Source organism: Opisthorchis viverrini (assembly GCF_000715545.1).
Source record: "Opisthorchis viverrini unplaced genomic scaffold opera_v5_583, whole genome shotgun sequence".
Taxonomy (NCBI): Eukaryota; Metazoa; Platyhelminthes; class Trematoda; order Opisthorchiida; family Opisthorchiidae; genus Opisthorchis; species Opisthorchis viverrini.
Window position 1 is genome coordinate 81,258 of NW_008752246.1, and position 20,182 is coordinate 101,439.

At 41.1% G+C, this 20,182-nt stretch overlaps 3 protein-coding genes across 3 annotated transcripts in view; 2 read left to right on the forward strand and 1 right to left on the reverse strand.

The window, feature by feature from the left end:
- T265_11788 (hypothetical protein) overlaps window positions 1-16,942 on the forward strand; it is a gene marked incomplete at both ends in the record, with an annotated part of 29,957 nt that extends 13,015 nt beyond the window's left edge. Inside the window, one exon of the mRNA XM_009178551.1 lies at window positions 16,819-16,942. Within this exon, the coding sequence (XP_009176815.1) occupies window positions 16,819-16,942 (124 nt within the window). The remainder of the gene's footprint in view (window positions 1-16,818) is intronic.
- Window positions 1-20,182, reverse strand: part of T265_11789 (hypothetical protein) — a gene marked incomplete at both ends in the record, with an annotated part of 57,067 nt that overhangs the window by 15,151 nt on the left and 21,734 nt on the right. The window contains 2 exons of the mRNA XM_009178550.1: window positions 10,255-10,331; window positions 12,805-12,880. Coding sequence (XP_009176814.1) covers window positions 10,255-10,331; window positions 12,805-12,880 — 153 coding nt within the window. The remainder of the gene's footprint in view (window positions 1-10,254; window positions 10,332-12,804; window positions 12,881-20,182) is intronic.
- The window catches only part of T265_11792 (hypothetical protein), a gene marked incomplete at both ends in the record, with an annotated part of 33,702 nt that continues 32,340 nt past the window's right edge, over window positions 18,821-20,182 (forward strand). Inside the window, one exon of the mRNA XM_009178552.1 lies at window positions 18,821-18,868. Within this exon, the coding sequence (XP_009176816.1) occupies window positions 18,821-18,868 (48 nt within the window). The remainder of the gene's footprint in view (window positions 18,869-20,182) is intronic.

The window sequence follows — 20,182 nt, forward strand, 5'->3', positions numbered from 1 at the left end:
ATTCACAATCGATTGTCTTCAACTAGGGCACTGTCATCGACTGCAGTGCGCTTGGGATATGACATGGGAAAGCACCTTTTCTTATCGTAGGATCTACTTTGAACAATTGCGACGTGCCTACGCTTCACTTAGGCGATTCTGACAGTCATTACTCTTGTTCAGCCTGCCCGACCAACACATTGCTTTGCCGTCCAAGTAGGATGCTGGCCAATAGCCAGTTTTGCTCGATTGTATGCTTTTGCACGCTGTATGGTGATCATTCGACGAGGCCTCGGATGTGCCAGGCTTCTTGATTGGTGTAAAGAATGTGGACACTGAACCCACGTGCACTTTTATCGTGTTTGGACTGAATCGATCACCATACGCGGGCGGTAATATAGAGCTTTACCGTTTCTCAAACTGACGGAAATTAACCCCTGAACGATGGATTGGATTTCACGAAATCATCTAATATTGACTTAGATCACTCAACCATTAGAAGCCCTAAGTTCTATATCGCGCTCTTCTGAAACATATCGCTGGATTCACCTAACTGCACGCTTTGACCATGTTGAGTATTAGTTAAACTACTAATGTGCTAGTCAAATGTGCTAATCACTCGCATAAGGCAAGCTTGATCCTCCATAAGTTGCTTTCCTTTGCAACAGAGGCTTAATATGAAGAATACTCCGACATTGTTGAAATTGTGAATTAGACAGAACACTGCACGATCTGCCTTTCGACGTCTCCCCTATCACCAGTGTAACGGTGGTACTACTGGCGGGGCATGTGAATAGCATGTTTTCTGGTAAATCCGCTTTGCGTCCCTTGCAAAGTGAGATCTATTGCGGAACTTGTGGAGGAGCATTTGCTTGGATTTGAGCAACAGTCAGTGAATATCCACTAAAGTTCAGGAAGACACGTTCAAGGAGAAGATGGATATTCAGTTTTTGTAAACGAGATGCATATGAGTGTTGTGCTTCCCTGTCCAAAAGTCTGTAAATGTTCGGTTGGCATTTTCTAGTAGATGACTCCGTGGCGAAGGCCTTCTTCCTTTTATTTCAGGGAAACATACTACTCGCATGCCCTACATCAGTATATCACAGTTACACCAGTATTGGACGGCTTCACGAAGACTTGAGTAGGAAGAAGAGGGATTAGGAAGTCCAGCTAAAGTAACTTTTGAACCGGATTTCCCGCTAGCTGTTTGGGAGGAAGTGTGGCTTCTGGATGTCCACCGTGGCCGGTTTGTTTGAAAATCTGGGTCAATCGCAATTGGGTAAGTATGTGTTCTCTTCATATGTTTTAATTCAGCTGAATTAAAAGACAAAGTCAGGTTCGATGCGAAATGCTTAAAATCCAGAATTTTGCTTTTGTTGTTAGTTAAAGCCCTCAGTCGACCTGCAAACCAGAAGGTAAATTTTTTGTAGATTATCCATGCTTTTTGCAACTGGGAACAACCGTAAGCACTAGAATAAAACATTTTAGAGTAAAACACTACTGAAATCATTGCTCACGCAAGATGTTCTTCTCAGCTGAAGTGAAGCATGATATAAGTTCGTAAACGTTTGCTTGGTTAAACAATGTTCCATTTCGACAAAAGGCGTTTGAAAACTAAGTTTTTGACGGCCTAACTTCTTTGAACCACGGATCATATTCCCCTAATTTGGTGGATTTTACTTGATTTGTCGAGTATCTTTTTCTAAAATTGACATTTCCTCGCAGAACATCGAGAGGCTATTCAACCTATTAGGCTACTGAAATGTACAAAGAAGCCTGACCATCAGTCCTCAAAGTATAAAATGTCAATTGAAGTAAGTAGGTTGCTTTATTATGGATACTGAACCTACCAGCACATACACTAGGCTTGAGTTCCACTTTTTCTCTGTAGTATACCGAACACAGCTTAAACAATAGTCTTTTCATCAAAGGGCATCAGGCTGCAACCGAGCAGCTTTGAATAATTCCACGACGGAAATTCATAAACGACCAGAATCAAAATAATTCTATCCGAATGGCAGCTACATCGTCAACAGCATATTTACAAACAAGTTATAAAATGTGTGACTCAAACAAGCATGCTTTCATGAGATCTTGGAAACAATAATTTTTTGGGAAGAACCAATCCCATTGTTAACAAACTCACGTTTGATGATGTCACCAAACGTTTTCAGCAAATCCTCTGCAAAGGTAAACAACGTACGTTTTTTTGCAGTACACTTTTACGGACGAGCAGACGGATATATGATTCACTTTTACTGAAAACATACCCCAGTGATTTTATTCAAAATACCAAATGTTGGTTTAAGTGACGACAACTATTTTTCGTCGTTCGTGACGAAATTCGAATCGAACCAGCTCGGTCAATCTAAGTGTTCCGTAGACAGAGGCATGCCTGCGGGAGTTCACTCTCAGCAGTTCACTCTCTCAGAACAGAAGACAACCTTCCAAAAAGAAAACATATTCAAACGACACCCCACCCAATCAGAACATTGCTAACTGGGATTGAATTCAGCAGAGGAGCCGGTAGTCCTGTGCATGTATGCAAGCGCATAGAACATGTGGTACTGATCGCTGTGGAAGCTTGCGAGTCACTAAGAAGCGAGGGGTTCTTTGTGCATCACGAACAAAGATAACATCAGGCTAAAGTGTAAGGTGGGTAGTTTTGAGCAGACACACTTGTGAGACGGTTTGTATCGTAACATTCGCGTTTCTTCGGCTGTTGCATGTGCTTAGTGCTTGTTTGTCGTCAAACCTTTCACTCTTCACACAAATACAGCCAAAGAATAACCTCGTTTTGCGTGCACTGAAATTTTCTGGTTGATTTGATCAGTAAATTCAAATCGCTCCTGTACGTCTTGTCATCCTCGGCAATCTGTCCTACTCGCATACAGATCAATAACTCCGCTATCTGAGGTCAGGTTCACCCTCTGCTTTAAGACGGCCTTTTTCGTGATGGTTTGCAAATTGTGCCTACCGCAATCCCACCCCTCTAATACGTCGCCACCGACTTCATTCGTACTCTCGATTTTTTATTCATGTGGTATAACTTAGGTCTTTCAAAATTACCTAAGCATTCATCCATCGTGGTCCCTTTCAAATGCCAGATGGGCGAAAGGTTAGTCCTACCTCGTAACACTTTGGTGTTAACTGTGTGGACAGAGTGACGACAGCACAAAATTTCTTATTTACTCAATATTAACTAACAATGAATTGTTTAGTCTTCGCCTACCGCTGTGCACTGTATTTGAGATTCAGATGTACGTAGTGTGGATTGGATTGCTTAGTCGCGTATACCTAATCGATGGGACGTCCGGCCGGGAGGCTTGCATTTGCCGATTTCCAGTCAATCGAGTTCTCGACGGCCGATCTCGGTAGGCTGTCACATATCAGTCTTGATCTGTGTTCAACGAAATCATCCACTGCAATCCGTTCCATCGTCGTAGTTCACATCAGCGCTATACTACTTGCCGGATGATCACTGGTATCTTGCACTCAGCCATAAGCACGAGTTTCTATCGTCCTTTATGAAGCATGCACTCTCATGTGGAGATAAGGCTCGCTTCCCTGGCAAGGTTTTTTCGGAAAAGCTGAGTTTTATTCGCCGCCTGAGCGTTCGCAAGTAAGGGTTTAGGTGAGACCTATCAATTAGTGATCCGGTAGTTTAGACTTTTTTCAACTCTACATGTTTCCGGGCACAACCAATCTATTGATTCGCGCCAATCTTACAAAATCTCACGTGGTCTTGTCTGGTTTATACCTCTCTTTGGAGCATTTTTGATCTCATTTCAAACAACCGGCAAGACGTCCTTCGGAGAAATAGAGTTCCATTCCTGAAAAGGACTCTCTCCTTTAGATACTATCGACCGATGAACATCGTTTTCGCTAAACATGGAGTGTGGTTCTTTTGTTCTAACGGATGTACATTCTATCTAAATTTTACTGTTGGATTGTGCTCAACATAGTTTGAAAGTGTCACAAAAACCTATCCATACTTACTGTCATAATCATCAACTGGAATGTGGAAAACAGAGGGATTTCGTCAGTGGCGCACAATCCCTGTCGGACTTACCGAGGGCCATCCCCTGCATATATAAACAACAATTTTTTTGTTTCGGTACAAAATATACGTCACTCTATGTGACATGGAGTCCGCTGCAACAGTTCCTTTCTTGTGTTGCAAGAGAAAATAGTGCAAAAATTCACGAAATTGTGGCACATTCCTGGTTTTGACGCCCACTGCCCAGATCAGATTAAAACCAATTGGCGAACACTTATTATCAGATGGCTGAACCACCATACCTACACACTAATAGTGACACCACGCTAACCAATTATGTAGGATGTCTATTGACTAACTACATCATCACTGTCGATTCCGCTTGCATTAAAACTACTAGCTTACGCGGGAAGAACTTCAGTGTACAGAGATATTTTACCTGTTCTTTTGTGCGGGAGATGTTTTACAAGTACCAGCATACTTTAATTGTCAATAGTCTCCTCAATTCGTAGCGCACGTTTCGAAGCAATTTTCTTGTTTGATTCATGTGATTGTGTGCCTGAACTAATAATTCCGTCTTTTAAGAAACTTAGTAAGTTTGAAGGATAGAGACTATTGTTCACACGCTTATTGGCAAACACACCAATTGTATGATTGCCCCGAGAAAGTGAATTAGATTCGCAAGAGACAAAGGAAACTGAGGTATAGAGCAATGTTATCAGCATCGTGTATCCTTGTCAGGTAAACCAGCTATTACGCAAGGTGCACAACCTGCTGAAATTCATTCGTAGTGAGTCGCGTGCAAATGCCACGAAGCAGCCTTGAACTCAGTTGGTTCGGGGGACATTCACTTCCAAATTTTGATGTTGAGTGTGGCCTACGTCACATGTGCCACGAAGGGCCATTCTCAACGTTCGACTTGTTTATTTGAGGCTGTTGAGATAAGCACCGATACAATCTTTATACGGATAAACCTAGTACGGCCAAAGTAGTTTTTTTCAACTTACGAATCTCAGTATATTCTGAAAATGTAAACATCAAATATGGGGAACAGTCTTGAGGATTTTGGTATGGGCAGGACGATTTTACTCTATGTGTTAGGTAACCCTAAACCCGAGTTACAAATATAGAATGAATTTCAATTCAAAAGTTTTCGCTAGTACGTGCGTGTCGGGCATTCAAAGTTTGCAACGTGCACCAGAAATATTGCGGCGTTTTGAATGAAACTAACTACTAACTCCTTGATTGGTAAAGCACATAACGCAAAGAAAATCATTCGTATTCCAGTTTAAATTGCTGCGACGAACGTATATTTTCCGTGCACAATTCCCTAAACACATTCATGAACTTACCGGCTGTTGTTCAAGAATGAATAAAGTCGCAATATTTTTATACTGCACGGTACAAGTTTTATTATTAGTTAACGTCTTTCGTTTAGTGCTTCAAAAATACCCGGCATGTCGCAACATCATTCGGATTCTTGGTATTTGTGGGTAAGCAAAATAATGAAACAGTAACCATTAGTAATAATTAAATGTCACTCATCAGTGACCTTCATAATGCTGTGTGGTTCAGGCATTAAAGTGCAATTTGAGGGGCTTTCTGTTCTCTTTCTTGGAAAACGCCCTTTGAAATCGGATATTCTCATGCAAGCAGTAACAAATAAAAGCGTACGAGTAAGTTTCACATGTATATATGGTTAGTCTATTTGATAAAACCGAGGAAAATGTGACTGGGACCAACGACAAAATTATGAGGTCTTGGAGTAGCACTGAGGGTGTGTGATTCACAAAAACACCCGCTGTTAGAGAAATACACTCATTTGCAAATCAGTTTGGTTTTCACGGAAGACGCAACTGAATCATTGGTTCATGATATTCTACAACTGGATGTGCTCCACACAGGCTGCCTCAAATTTCAATTGGTACGATTTTCGAGATGTCGCTGTATGGAAACCATTCACAGTGTTGCTGAAAACTCTTCGACAGCGCACGACCGGTTTCACCCTTCTTGAGGCTCATCAGGTAGACGCCGGCCTGACTGTCCACTCATAAGCACAATCAGACATTGTTCTGCCCATTTTTTCATCCGTCCGTTCGTCTACTACAACAGTCAATAGAATTAGTTGCTAGAGATTTCGCGTTTTTGGACAGCTGTGATGAACCTGGGGGTTCTGTTAAAAAAAACTCTGCGACTCGAGAGGGAGAGCTTAACTTGAGAGTTTAATGAAACCCCGAGTATTTGTCCGGGTAAATGTGAATAAATTCAGTCTTTCTCCGCATGTTTTCGCTGAGCTGTTTGCTCCTCTGGTAAATCAAACTGGTTTCGGTCGACCCATTTTAGCTGATCGCAACCTCTACTAATTGGCGTGCCTCGCCTTTCAAATTCCAGCTTCCATAACTGGTGGAAGTGGCGCATTCACGCAAACAAGAAGGCGATGGTTACGATACTTCTATTTAAGTAGGCTTTCGTTTACATGTTATTGGGATTCTGGCAGTTGTGTGTTTTGTATAATATGTAGTGTATGATAGTTCCTAAGGCTGTTTTCCAGATAAACTATGCCATCAATGCAAAAAGTGCATTAGCAAAAGTTGAGCCTCGCCCCACATTTTGTCAGCTTCAGTTTAACGTACGCACACAGCCTTGACCTATCTGTAATGGAGACACTTCCTTATCCGCATCTGGGCTCATTTTGTGCGAGCATTTTCTCCGTTCGAAAGTAAAACCTAAACTGACGCTTATGACGCTTTCAACTATCCTTCATGACAAGGAGACGGTGACACGATTATTGTAAGGCCACGGAGGGGTCCATCAGCAAAGTTTATGCATCAATGACCAACAAATGGAAAATTTGGCAAAAATCGAATTCTGCTTTATCTGTTAGCTACACGACCACTGTTGACTGGAAGAACTTTCTTCGCGAAGTTTGCGCCTGGCGGCTTTTGCAGGTTATAACGGTTAGTCATACCGAAAACTGTGGAACTAACGACTGGAGCTCACAAACAAACCATCGAATCACTTTGGCGCGTCTACAAGATGCAGAGTCAACGCCAGTGCGGCACACACCGATCTTTATTGGATATATTGGTGAGGGGAGAATGTCTGAAAGCCGCTCGCTCCCCTCTTAAGCTGTTTATCAGTGGCTTGTAGAAGTTTATTGAAGTGACTGGTCCTTGCTTGTGACAGCAAAGTTTCAAGAGAACTACACCTAAACGTATAAACAAATATGACCAGAAAGGTAACCCGAGGATAGCGGAATTATTCAAGCCGTCGTAGGAATTACTTGGATGATATCCGCTCATTCTGCATACGTGATGATTAAGCTACTCGCTGCTTACACATAGTAATTTGGTCTAAACCCGAAATGGAAATGAACACATCAGAGGAAGTTTTCTGGGATGCCGGAACCTACAAGGTGTCTTAGCCAAATGCCATTTGTGGTAGGGCGCAAGCAGCAAGCAATATGTAACCTTGAGTTTCGGTCTCGTTTTGACGCCACCATTCATGTAGGGCAGATTTTGATTGCAAAGCTAAGCGCTGATCTGTCTGAAGACCTCATTCATGCACTTGGGATATGTGGACTTGAAAACTCGGAAAAATTAAACATTCGTCACCTTTCTCTTCATACGAGGTGTTTGGGCTTGGACTAAACAGCCGACAATACATATTTTGTGTTCACATTAGGATGCTCATTTCTTATTCTCGACTACAACGAGTGCGTTCCAACCCAACTGTGTCCGATTGGATCCTGTCTAAGCAGTCGGAATTCGTGAAAAATTCTGTACAATTTGCGAATCCATGCATTGCCTCTATAAAGATGTAAATCATAACATGTGGTGTGTAGCTGTTCCGGCAATCTTTTTTTCTAAACGAATCCTGTCCCACCTGGACTGGCTAAATGGTTTCTGTGGGTTGGTACAACAATACGACGATGGTGTTACCTAATCTCCCCTATTACTAATGGTAAATATCTTATGACTGTATTAATGTTTCTGTAAGCGCGTGCTGCAATCAAGTCAAGAAGAACAAGTTTTTCAATAACTGCGGTGCGTTTTTGCGAACTTACATAATTTGGTCGCTGTAAATTCGAGAGCCAAAAAGACTGTGAGCAACATGAGTAAATTTACAATAATCGCAAACAACAAAGCGCAGTACTATGTTGCCTGATCTACTGTCATGTGAGACCTTTGTTTCAGGTGTTAATCGTACATTATTTGGTGGGTGGTTTGGCTTGGTTTTGATACCTTTGGCCCGAAATTCACCTTGGAAAGTGTCATTTCTGTGACGCAGATTGTGTCCATATCGGGTGTACTGATTTCGGTTGGCGATAGACGCAATTCTGTGGTAACAAAAAAGGGATGTCCTTTGTTGTCTTTACTGACCGAGTAAAGATGACGTTGTGAGCAATTTTTGAAAGGGTTCGGTTCTGTTATAAAACACAATATATATGTATACATATTATGCATACATTATTATATCATGCATATATTAGGGAAGCAAAACATCTATTTTATTTTATGATATCATACTGTGGATGATGATGATGAAACTAAAGACCTGTAGCAGGCGAAGACCTTTTAACGTTGGACGGCTACATTTTATAAACAGTTCACCTGGAACGTTTTTGATGAGTAGAAAATAAACTGCATTAAAAACATTTTCTGGTCACAAAATATCCTATTAAAAACATTTCTGGTCACAAAATATCCTCAGAGCACTTACGTATTTCTGGTTCCCGGTTGCATGGACAAAAATGGTAACGTCAATATTCGGGACATGGAAATAAAACTGTAAGTTTCCAGTAACAGGTGACCAACGTCAACTCGAATCATCAGGCGCAACTATTAGGTATAACGCGTTGAAATTTACAGGTACTGAGAGTCGATCAGTCGTTCTAAGATAAGCATATCACTTTGGTTCTGCAGAGTTGTTCATGCAGCACGATGCGATGTGACGCCCCTGATAAAAATACGGTCTCTGGTCGTGGGTCTACGACAGTGGTGGGAATTTACTACGGTTTTCAACTTACTAATGAGATACAGTCAAGTATAAAAATCCCTTCACTTTAGTGAGACCTACAGTTGTACGTCGCAAACCGCCGTCTTCTACAGTAGTCCTAAGCATTTCTTTCGTCTGCGTTTATCTGCGAATGCATCATTTAAGACGGTCACCTATAAAACGAGCTCACGGTTGATGGAATTAAGTTTCTGCCAGCATGTCTTGCCTCAACCAACTAAAACATTCGCACGCATATCAAAGTCTTGATCAACACTTGAAATAATATTAGTTGGTTACCCAATTCCAAAAGTTTCACGGTGCAATTTAATGCCAGTTTGCCTAGTGTGTGAAGGCGCCTCAAACCGCTTGCCCTAATAATACTTTCATGAGTAGCTGTCTCGTGTTCAGATACAGAAAATTTGGGATATGAACAAATCGGTGATCCATCTTCCCTCAGTAACTCGGTACCGGTCAGATGCCTCTGAAATTTGAAATCTGGCGAAATACATTCATTTACAAACAAATTTGGCTTTGTAAGAAAATCAACTGGAACCCAGCTGAATCTGTCACTTATGATGTTTCTAATCTCTACTACGGGTCGCAAAACTCGTTATTCTTCTGAGACAGTAGTTTGGTCTCAGCTGTAGAGAACCGATCCAGATAGGCAAAACTTACTTGACTCATTTTCTGAAAAGCATAAATAGAAGCGCATTGTTAACGAAAATGATCGATTTATCCTCATCAAAGTTGGATAAATTTCTGCATGGAAACGGCCTCCATGTGACTGGGACGCATGCGAGCAGGCACCCTCGGACCTTATTTGAAAGATCACTAGTTAGTTTCGTTTATGAGGGTTTGCACGACGTGTTACTGTTGCTCAGAATACTTAAGAGACACAGTGTATCTAAAAACTCGGTAGTACTATAGTTGGTACAACAATATGACGGTGGTATTACCTGTTCTCCCTTATTACTAATGGTAAATATCTTATGACTGTATTAATGTTTCTGTAAGCGCGTGCTGCAATCAAGTCAAGAAGAACAAGTTTTTCAATAACTGCGGTGCGTTTTTGCGAACTTACATAATTTGGTCGCTGTAAATTCGAGAGCCAAAAAGACTGTGAGCAACATGAGTAAATTTACAATAATCGCAAACAACAAAGCGCAGTACTATGTTGCCTGATCTACTGTCATGTGAGACCTTTGTTTCAGGTGTTAATCGTACATTATTTGGTGGGTGGTTTGGCTTGGTTTTGATACCTTTGGCCCGAAATTCACCTTGGAAAGTGTCATTTCTGTGACGCAGATTGTGTCCATATCGGGTGTACTGATTTCGGTTGGCGATAGACGCAATTCTGTGGTAACAAAAAAGGGATGTCCTTTGTTGTCTTTACTGACCGAGTAAGTAAAGATGACGTTGTGAGCAATTTTTGAAAGGGTTCTGTTAAACTTTAAAACACAATATATATGTATACATATTATGCATACATTATTATATCATGTATATATTAGGGAAGCAAAACATCTATTTTGAACCCTGATATCATACTGTGGATGATGATGATGAAACTAAAGACCTGTAGCAGGCGAAGACCTTTTAACGTTGGACGGCTACATTTTATAAACAGTTCACCTGGAACGTTTTTGATGAGTAGAAAATAAACTGCATTAAAAACATTTTCTGGTCACAAAATATCCTCAGAGCACTTACGTATTTCTGGTTCCCGGTTGCATGGACAAAAATGGTAACGTCAATATTCGGCACATGGAAATAAAACTGTAAGTTGCCAGTAACAAGTGATCAACGTCAACGCGAATCATCAGGCGCAACTATTAGGTATAACGCGTTGAAATTTACAGGTACTGAGAGTCGATCAGTCGTTCTAAGATAAGCATATCACTTTGGTTCTGCAGAGTTGTTCATGCAGCACGATGCGATGTGACGCCCCTGATAAAAATACGGTCTCTGGTCGTGTGTGACGCCCTAAAAATACGGTCTCTGGTCGTGGGTCTATGACAGTGGTGGCAATTTACTACGGTTTTCAACTTACTAATGAGATACAGTCAAGTATAAAAATCCCTTCACTTTAGTGAGACCTACAGTTGTACGTCGCAAACCGCCGTCTTCTACAGTAGTCCTAAGCATTTCTTTCGTCTGCGTTTATCTGCGAATGCATCATTTAAGACGGTCACCTATAAAACGAGCTCACGGTTGATGGAATTAAGTTTCTGCCAGCATGTCTTGCCTCAACCAACTAAAACATTCGCACGCATATCAAAGTCTTGATCAACACTTGAAATAATATTAGTTGGTTACCCAATTCCAAAAGTTTCACGGTGCAATTTAATGCCAGTTTGCCTAGTGTGTGAAGGCGCCTCAAACCGCTTGCCCTAATAATACTTTCATGAGTAGCTGTCTCGTGTTCAGATACAGAAAATTTGGGATATGAACAAATCGGTGATCCATCTTCCCTCAGTAACTCGGTACCGGTCAGATGCCTCTGAAATTTGAAATCTGGCGAAATACATTCATTTACAAACAAATTTGGCTTTGTAAGAAAATCAACTGGAACCCAGCTGAATCTGTCACTTATGATGTTTCTAATCTCTACTACGGGTCGCAAAACTCGTTATTCTTCTGAGACAGTAGTTTGGTCTCAGCTGTAGAGAACCGATCCAGATAGGCAAAACTTACTTGACTCATTTTCTGAAAAGCATAAATAGAAGCGCATTGTTAACGAAAATGATCGATTTATCCTCATGAAAGTTGGATAAATTTCTGCATGGAAACGGCCTCCATGTGACTGGGACGCATGCGAGCAGGCACCCTCGGACCTTATTTGAAAGATCACTAGTTAGTTTCGTTTATGAGGGTTTGCACGACGTGTTACTGTTGCTCAGAATACTTAAGAGACACAGTGTATCTAAAAACTCGGTAGTACTATACATATATATATATATATATATATCTGACGCGACATCGATTTCCCTTATAGGATGTAATGTAAGACTTGTGTTTTTGTACGACTTGGTTTTAACCCTTTCAGGTGTGGTCAAGGCTTCCTTCATCCGAACATGTCATTCAAGAAAACAAAAATTGGTCATTTTGGTTGGCATTCAAGTCTCTGCCAGAAAATTGTTTACTGGTGTTAGGTTCATGGGTATACCCGATCGAAAAATTTTGTTCACCTGAAACGTGTGGGTCTTGTGGAATATGTACTTGTGACGTTGCTTGATTTTTCATGCTTATTTCCTCGACCTCCACACATCCTTCAACATGGTATTGTATCGGTGTGCTTTTTAAGACGCGTGATTACTAAATTGTGTTGGGGTTCTTTTGCTTTGAATTAAAAAGACTAACAATGAGACAAAAAGTTTTTTGACAAGTGCTTGCGGATTTATCTCGAAGCGAGAAGATGCACGGATAAACCAGTCTATGCAGAGAAACCAGAGATGGTTGTTTCGTCCTTGTTTGTATTCACCGATCGTGTGCGCCCGACAAAGTTCAGAGATCTTCAAACCCACAACCGTCTGGCCAATGGCGGAACACAACTATTTGGGCATGGGCAGCTAATGATTAGTACTCAGTGGAACAGGATACAGCAATATTTATCGCCTATTCACGGAAACCATATTGCGTAGCTACTCAATGACTGTACCTTGAGTGAGGATAATAACATCGCATATTATATGTTAGGAGATGAAGCAGATTAGCTTTTTCTTTCTACTTTTGCTAATGTGTTTGGAATATCGTGATACTTAGCGGTGAAAAATATGAATTAGTACACCAGCAGTTCTATCGATTAAAATTAAACAAGATCCACTTACCCTGAAAAGCTTTTATTTTGAAGAAAGAAAAGGAAAATTTGTTCGTCGCATAGAGTTGGGCAAAGTTTTCAAGAATCTTTAATAAAAAATAAAATAATTCAATTTTTCCATTTAATAGATTACTGTGTCACAACCCGCAGGAGGAAGCATTATTTGACATGGTAAAGTCTACCCAGAATCATAAGCATTAGAGTTCTCGCCAATCGATGGAAACCATCGTTTTCATCATTGATAAAGGCGATGGACTGTTTTTCACCCTCACCGAATAGCGTTCCCTTAGCCCCTTGCAGCAGGGTCTTATATCGCGTGACAGCTGGCGTTCACTGGTTCCTCAATTTGGGAGTTCGCATATGGAAGACCGGGGCAGCCGAATAATTCTTGACTTTCCTGAACAGTTCGTTCATTTTCATCTTTAAAAAGAAATTTTTAAACGTGAAGCATTCAAACCCTTTGCATGTTTTCACAGTTTAAACACAGTCAGTTTTTAATTCCTGAAAATGCGACAAAAATTGAACCTTTAGTACAGACATTCCTAAGTTTTCTCAGTTTGATGTGGGCCAACATAAATTGCGATTACAACTTACCAAAGCCTGTGAATTTCAAAAAATGTCCACGAATACGTTAACGAAAAAGGGTAAGTGCATGATCAACTGTAAACTTTGTACTCCAGGCGTATTCCGTAAAACCGAAGCCATGAAGTTCCCGCCCAAATTAACCATTGCTATTCACTTACTCTTCAAGCCAACTGAAGCGAAAATTTGAAACAGCATCAATAAAATATTATCCAAAGTCAAGTTAAGACGGTATGATGGAACATCTTGTTTTCTACGCGGTTTTGTTAGGCGCGGGTAGGCTAGGCACAGTTTGTCGATGTGAATAGCAGACCCTTTTGTGATGCTGATTTGGGTGGGGATTACTTGCGACCAAAAACGTCAGCTGGATCAACCACACTAGGCACACAAATTTTATGACAGTTTTGCCCGAACAGCTGAGCCATTGGAGATTCCGCCACTGCTTCAGGAATGCCACCGGTTTGAGTTCAAGCATACAGCACGAAAACTGGCTACATTTACTCAGTAGTTGCTCCCAAAGGGTGACCTCTGTTTGTGTTTTGTTGAGAGATTTCTTAGGACTGATATCGGGGTATGAGCAGCTTTTACGATATTACTAGGTACTATGACTTTTTCTGAGTTGGGCCCAGCAAACGTGAAGAAACACATGTCTGACAAAACTTACGGAAGAAATCGACTAGAACAAATGAAATAAAGATAAATGGTGTTTGTCAGCGGAATTTGACAGCGACAGATAGATGGTCTGTGTTGGCATGGAAATCATCTTTATCTATGTAGTAACTGCGGTTTGCAAGAAACAGTGAGAGCAAGTTCCCAAATTAGTTTTCCACCTTCACGTAATGGGTGCACGTCAACGGTCCTTCTAGAGTGTAAACGCAGAAAAATTGGACGTCATGCCAGAACCACTGCAGATACCTTCACTAGACAGGTCGGAATTATTTTGCCTGAAGGAGCATACATTTTCGCAATTGGAGCCACATAAACACGTGCATCTAGATGGATGACACTGTGACTCTCGCGACTCTACCGAGTTATTTACCCAAGACTCAGAGCTTCCCAGTAAATTAGAGCCGCAAGAATTTAGATCCATATGAGGACTCGTTTTATTAGATGGAGGTGTACCAACGTGTCACGCGACTCTCGTTCATTTAGTGTCGAATCTGCTCTGAGGCCGTTCTGTGTTTTCAGATCATTCCGCTAAATAAAAATTCATTAGGAATGAAAACCAAAAAGATAAAATTTCGGACCAAATGGTTTCGAATAAGCGGAACAATTGCCAAGGGGTTTGAAACTGCGGAAAGTGGAAAAATCCGAATGTTTTTTCACCGGTCTCACTGATCGATTGCGTACTTCATGCTTTGGGACAGAAATATGTATCGTTAGACTCCAGGCTGAATTTGTTCGGTCACGACAAATGTGCCTTTCTAAAAAAAGGTAGATATACAAGAAAGCTATGGTGTACGCGTTCTTTCTGATCTCTACCTCGAAACAGGCAACATCTGTTAATTCAATGATGACATATTGAACCGTCTTGGCCTTTGATTTCCTCTTGTTGAATGCTAGCGTTGGACACCGGCTGTCCGTGCCGTCGAATGAGCATCCAGTGATTAGCTATGGAATGGTCGAGATCAATGCAGTAGCCCAACGTTCAATGCTGAAAGAGTTGGATGGTTGCTTCGAGTTTCACTAATTTTGGTTAGAATTGTACTATTATGAGTTTTATCAACTTTATATGCTTTTGAATCCATACGTATGCTACTTACTCATTTCAGTAACTTTAACAGAAAACAGTTATTGGAAACGCAAACAAGAATGATGAAAATTGGTACCTTCTAACAGGTGCAACAACAAGGGCAAAGTTCAGTCCGTTTAAAATAAGAATGAGAAGAAGCAACAGCTAGAAATAGTGAAATAATCAAATGAATGACAATTAATTCGATTAAAGCTTTTGTATATGCGGATACTTACTGTACTTGTGAACTGAAAGTTAGTCAACCAAAACGTGCGTCGTTTACATCCACGGGTGGGATTTTTATTAATTCGCGTGAACATACAAGGCGTCATGGGAGAAAATTTTACCTTTGATTGGTAGCTTATCATCAGAGCATAATTGTGTTGCCGGATCATTAGGTACCGATTCTTTATCGCAGTGTGTGTGTGAACACGTTCAAATCTAGATGTGACACGAAAATGTTGAATCCCAAAAGCTCGTCTTTACGCGGAAGTCGCGGTTTCCGATAGTTGCTCTCTTGTGGTGGAGACTCTCGCGACCTCGTCTGATTGTATGCATCAGTGATTTATAACAGCACCTGGTCGGGCGAGAAGCCTGACCATCGTCTGGCTATGCGTATTTTTGACGTGAGGAGTAATACATACTTATGTTTGCTCGCATGGCTTTGTCAAGCCATTATGGGCTAATCCCTACTAAACTGAGAAGAGACGGATCTCGTTCCAGACTTGGGACATGAGACGGTCATTAAAGAATCGCACAAGTAAACCAGTGGAAAATAGATTCAAGCTATCGCATCGCAGACCATATACATGCCGGGCGCCTTGCATTCAGCAACACGTTCATGTTCGTTCAACCAAACTAGGTCCACAGGCTGTCGGGTTTATTTTAACAATGGTTGCTATCCAACAGTTGCTGTAGTAATCTGCTCTCAAAAAGGGCAGCACCAGCATACTCAACATATTTATTCGAGAAACTCAGTTAACTCACAAATAGCGGTCGCTGAAGCAAAATTTGAAGCAAACGTAGACATTGCTATCGTTTAACAAATTACAGAGACATTTTGTCGCACGAAAACTTACAGAAGAAAGTTCAGTGAAAAACTAATCAACCAAAAGGCAACACGCCCACTTCAAATTGTCAGTCATTTTCGAAATGATTTTAGTGCTTCTTGTTCCACGTGCTACTTAGTTCGCCCAAAATAATGGCAATGGGAGCGTTTGTGGACACTCACTGTTCTAAGACAGCAAACCGCTCCGTCTTTCATTCAAATGGGAAACTGAAGGAATCGTCTAACCCATGATCCATCGTGGTAAAGCGTCCCTAAGTGTACACTAGAAATGCTGTAACATGTCCTTACATAAAGATCTAACTTTTATCGAATTCCATATAAAACTTTGTGATTTCAGACTTCAACTCTTTAACGCGTTCCTATTTCCATGTTGATGAACTAGACTTTTCTTCATTGACTAATGAACCTGATTCACACCTGGTTTATCACTCAAACTTATTGAGGGGGGCATAACCTTCCTTCTGTGGACCGGGCTCCGCTGAATGGCAAAAGATAGTTTCATCCGACCAAAAGCCCGGTGACGTTTATGTTGATGTTAGCTTGTAACTCTGCTTGACAAGGGACACGCTCCATTACTCTTGGTAATTTTCCGGTTTCGTTCTTTAATTATCCAACCGTAGTCTGTTTGATTTTACTCACAGCACAAGTTCCTATTTGTGGAATAGGCAGGTAACCGGGAGGCCCGACCTATTTACTAAGCGGCCAAAACATTTTGCTGACACGGAAGATTCGGAGGGGCTAATAGCCAAAGAGCGCGTAACGTAACCATAAACATACGCCCTTTTCATTTGACTGAGTCGCTTTATGCATTTTGAACAGTCAGTATTTAGAATGGATGCATGTATTTGTGGTGAAAAGTGGTAAAACACGTTTGAACAGGGGATGTGTTGAGAACGAAAACGAGAACTGCGCGAACTGAAGGTGTTTCTTTCGTTTTAGCGATTCATCAAAGCAAATACTATCCAGCGTACATTTGTTCCATTCACGGTAACTCACGTGTCGACATTTGGTTTTTCGAAAGTGGTGTTGTTCCAATGATTACTAAACTCAGCTGGGCAATTTGATTGCAAACGCTTCACTACCAATCGACTTGACGGCATCGGTGCGTTATGGTGGAGCGTACTTGTGCGTAGCGGTGGGTTAGTGGTTGTGACAGAGCAGAACAAAATGTTTGGCTAAAACCAGTCCATAACACTTAGTAAATCTCGAAATAGCAATCGCACGCCGAGTAGGCAAATTCAAAATCAAACGCAGGACAGCCATGTAGAGAAAAATGCGCAAGCTTTCGAGGAACAACAAACACAACAATTAGGACGCTGGGATCAAGAACGTATCTGGCCGCCAGCTCAACACAGTTGAACAGCAACTGCTCATTAGCAGTTGCTCGACTTCAACTTCGAGGACGCATCTTAAATGAAAGGCTCGACTTCAACTTCGAGGACGCATCTTACAAAGATTTCCTGGCCAGCTTCCAACACGACCTGAATACAAACGAAATGTCCCAGGAGGTTCAACAACAGATCCGAGAAACAATCGTTGCGGCGATCACACGGAATAGAAAAATGCAACTGATTTCCAAACAAGAACGAGACGCACTGACAAAGCTACGGAAGGATGCGACAATCGGAATACTACCGGCAGACAAAGGACGCATCACGGTGATAGTGGACAAGCCGGATTACACTGAAAAGGCCAAACAACTGCTAAATGACAATAGGACCTACAAACCGATCGATCATGATCTAACTTCAAACATCACCAATCGAATCAACACGACGCTCAAGAAACTGCAAGCAACACACGCGGCGACCAGACAGGAACGATGGAAAGTGAAAGCCGATGATACCAAAAAAGAAACTCAAAAAAGAAACTTCATGGCCCACAAATCGAATGGCACCCTAAGAAAATTAACATCTAAACCGAAGCACAACCGATACAAAACCGAGAAGAACAATGTGATATACCAACTCAACTGCAACAACTGCAACAAATTCTACGCCGGAAAAACTGGGAGGAGAATATGCACACGAATAAAAGTACACAACGCGGCCGTCAAGAGACATGACCGCCTGCTCCTGATATCCATACTCGAGGACCGAGCAGGCGACGAATTTAATCTGGAAAACATGAAAATTTTGGCATAAGGAGACACGAGACACGGAAGAGGATTTCTGGAATCATGGCAGATTCGATCAACCGGCGCGCCGAACTTGATCCAATTTACGCATCCCTTCGTGCAAAAGACCAACATCTCAACCGGAACATTGAAGGAGGACCGAATATTGGATTCACAAACAAAGAATCAAGGAACTCCCTGGAGGCAAATCAATAAAGGTCACAAGCCAGGACTCGAAAGAACAAAGGTCACTACACCATTGACCAGTTTGAATATCCCGGAAAAACAAACAACGTATTTTGGTTACAGTCATTTTTTCTCCCGACTGTAACTAAAATCTGACGTCTCTGTTTGGGTATGCATTTTGACACGTAACTGTTAAGTATCCCCTCATGCAGAACATCATATTTTAACAAAAAATGTGCGTTTTATACCCGGTTTAGAAACATGACTTACCTTCTTCGTATGCTAAAAATTCGATAAATGCCAGGGATTATTCATTATTATGACGTTTTTCATAAATTTAAATGACAAATTTGCACGAGCAGCCAAAATGTGTATTCGTTTTTATTCAGGTGAATGACCACGCCATTGGGAAAAAACAGCTGGACTGGGAGAAAACCCAGACTGAAGAGCAGTGGGTAAAGTTAGAGTATGAATTAAGTTTCGGAAATGTCCAGTTAGGACCATCTACGATAACCCAGCTATCTGCAGCTGAGTGCCGTCTGCATTCAAATTTCCAAAGTTGGTCAAATATCAAACCGAATCTCAGAAATCAAAGGCGTGTTTCACAACTACCTTGATGCATTGCTAAAGCCAAGGATTTGAGCCCACAAACCTATCCGATCAGCAGAATGTATCCGTTTTCCGATTTTGAGTAAGCAATGAATTTTGCGACAGATTTTCATGGTTTCAATACGTAGTCAAAATTACAACTGCAATAACGAAATAGTCAAAGCTTTTGCCAAATTTCTTACTTTTTCCAGGAACTGTTAAGTTGAATTTAAAATTACATCACATATTCAATAATATTTTCAACGACTCGAGTTAAAAGAACATTTCGGGGATAACGAATTTTTTTCGAAGTTCTAATGTATAGCACGTAATACACGCATGTAACTTTGGAGTTTTGAGAGCACTTTCTGCAACAGACTTCGTCGAAATCGAAGCGCATGAACTGTGGAAGTACAAGAGCACTATACTAACGTTGATCAACCTCAAATGAAGTAAATACCGTGTTTTATTTTGAAGTAAACGGAAAGTCAAATCAAAGGTCAAAAATTTTAGCCGAACCCCTATTTTACAGCTTCCGCTCAAAACACGACGACATCACTTTTTACGATTTTCATGCGTGTGGCTCAACTCGTCTGGTGATTAAAATGGATGATCAAAAAACGTAATCAAAAAAGGGTGATTTCACTCGTAAACAATGTCGTTTGCATATTTAAACTATAAATATACCAATTTTGGCCGGGAACATGTGGGAAATCGAAAAAGGAACTTACGTTGCTTTAAATCTGAATTTCAGAATTACGGTGGAATGATAAGGCATTGCTCAGGTCATCGAAGTTTCGCTAATAGTCAGGAGTTGGTGAATATGGTCGCTGTAGTCGGTCCATATTTACCGCTTAGTCTTCATGTAACACCTTGCAAGGCTTCATATCAAATGGCTCCCCACTTTTCAACTAATCTGGAACCCAGCATGTAACACCTTGGCTTCATATCAAATGGCTCCCCACTTTTCAACTAATCTGGAACCCAGCAGAATTTCTCGTTTGTGATGCTTCCAAGCAAGCAAATGTGCTGCAACAGGCCGCCTCGTGTTTCAGCTGCTGGGCTATTCGAGATATCGCAATATATATATATATATATGCATATATATATATATA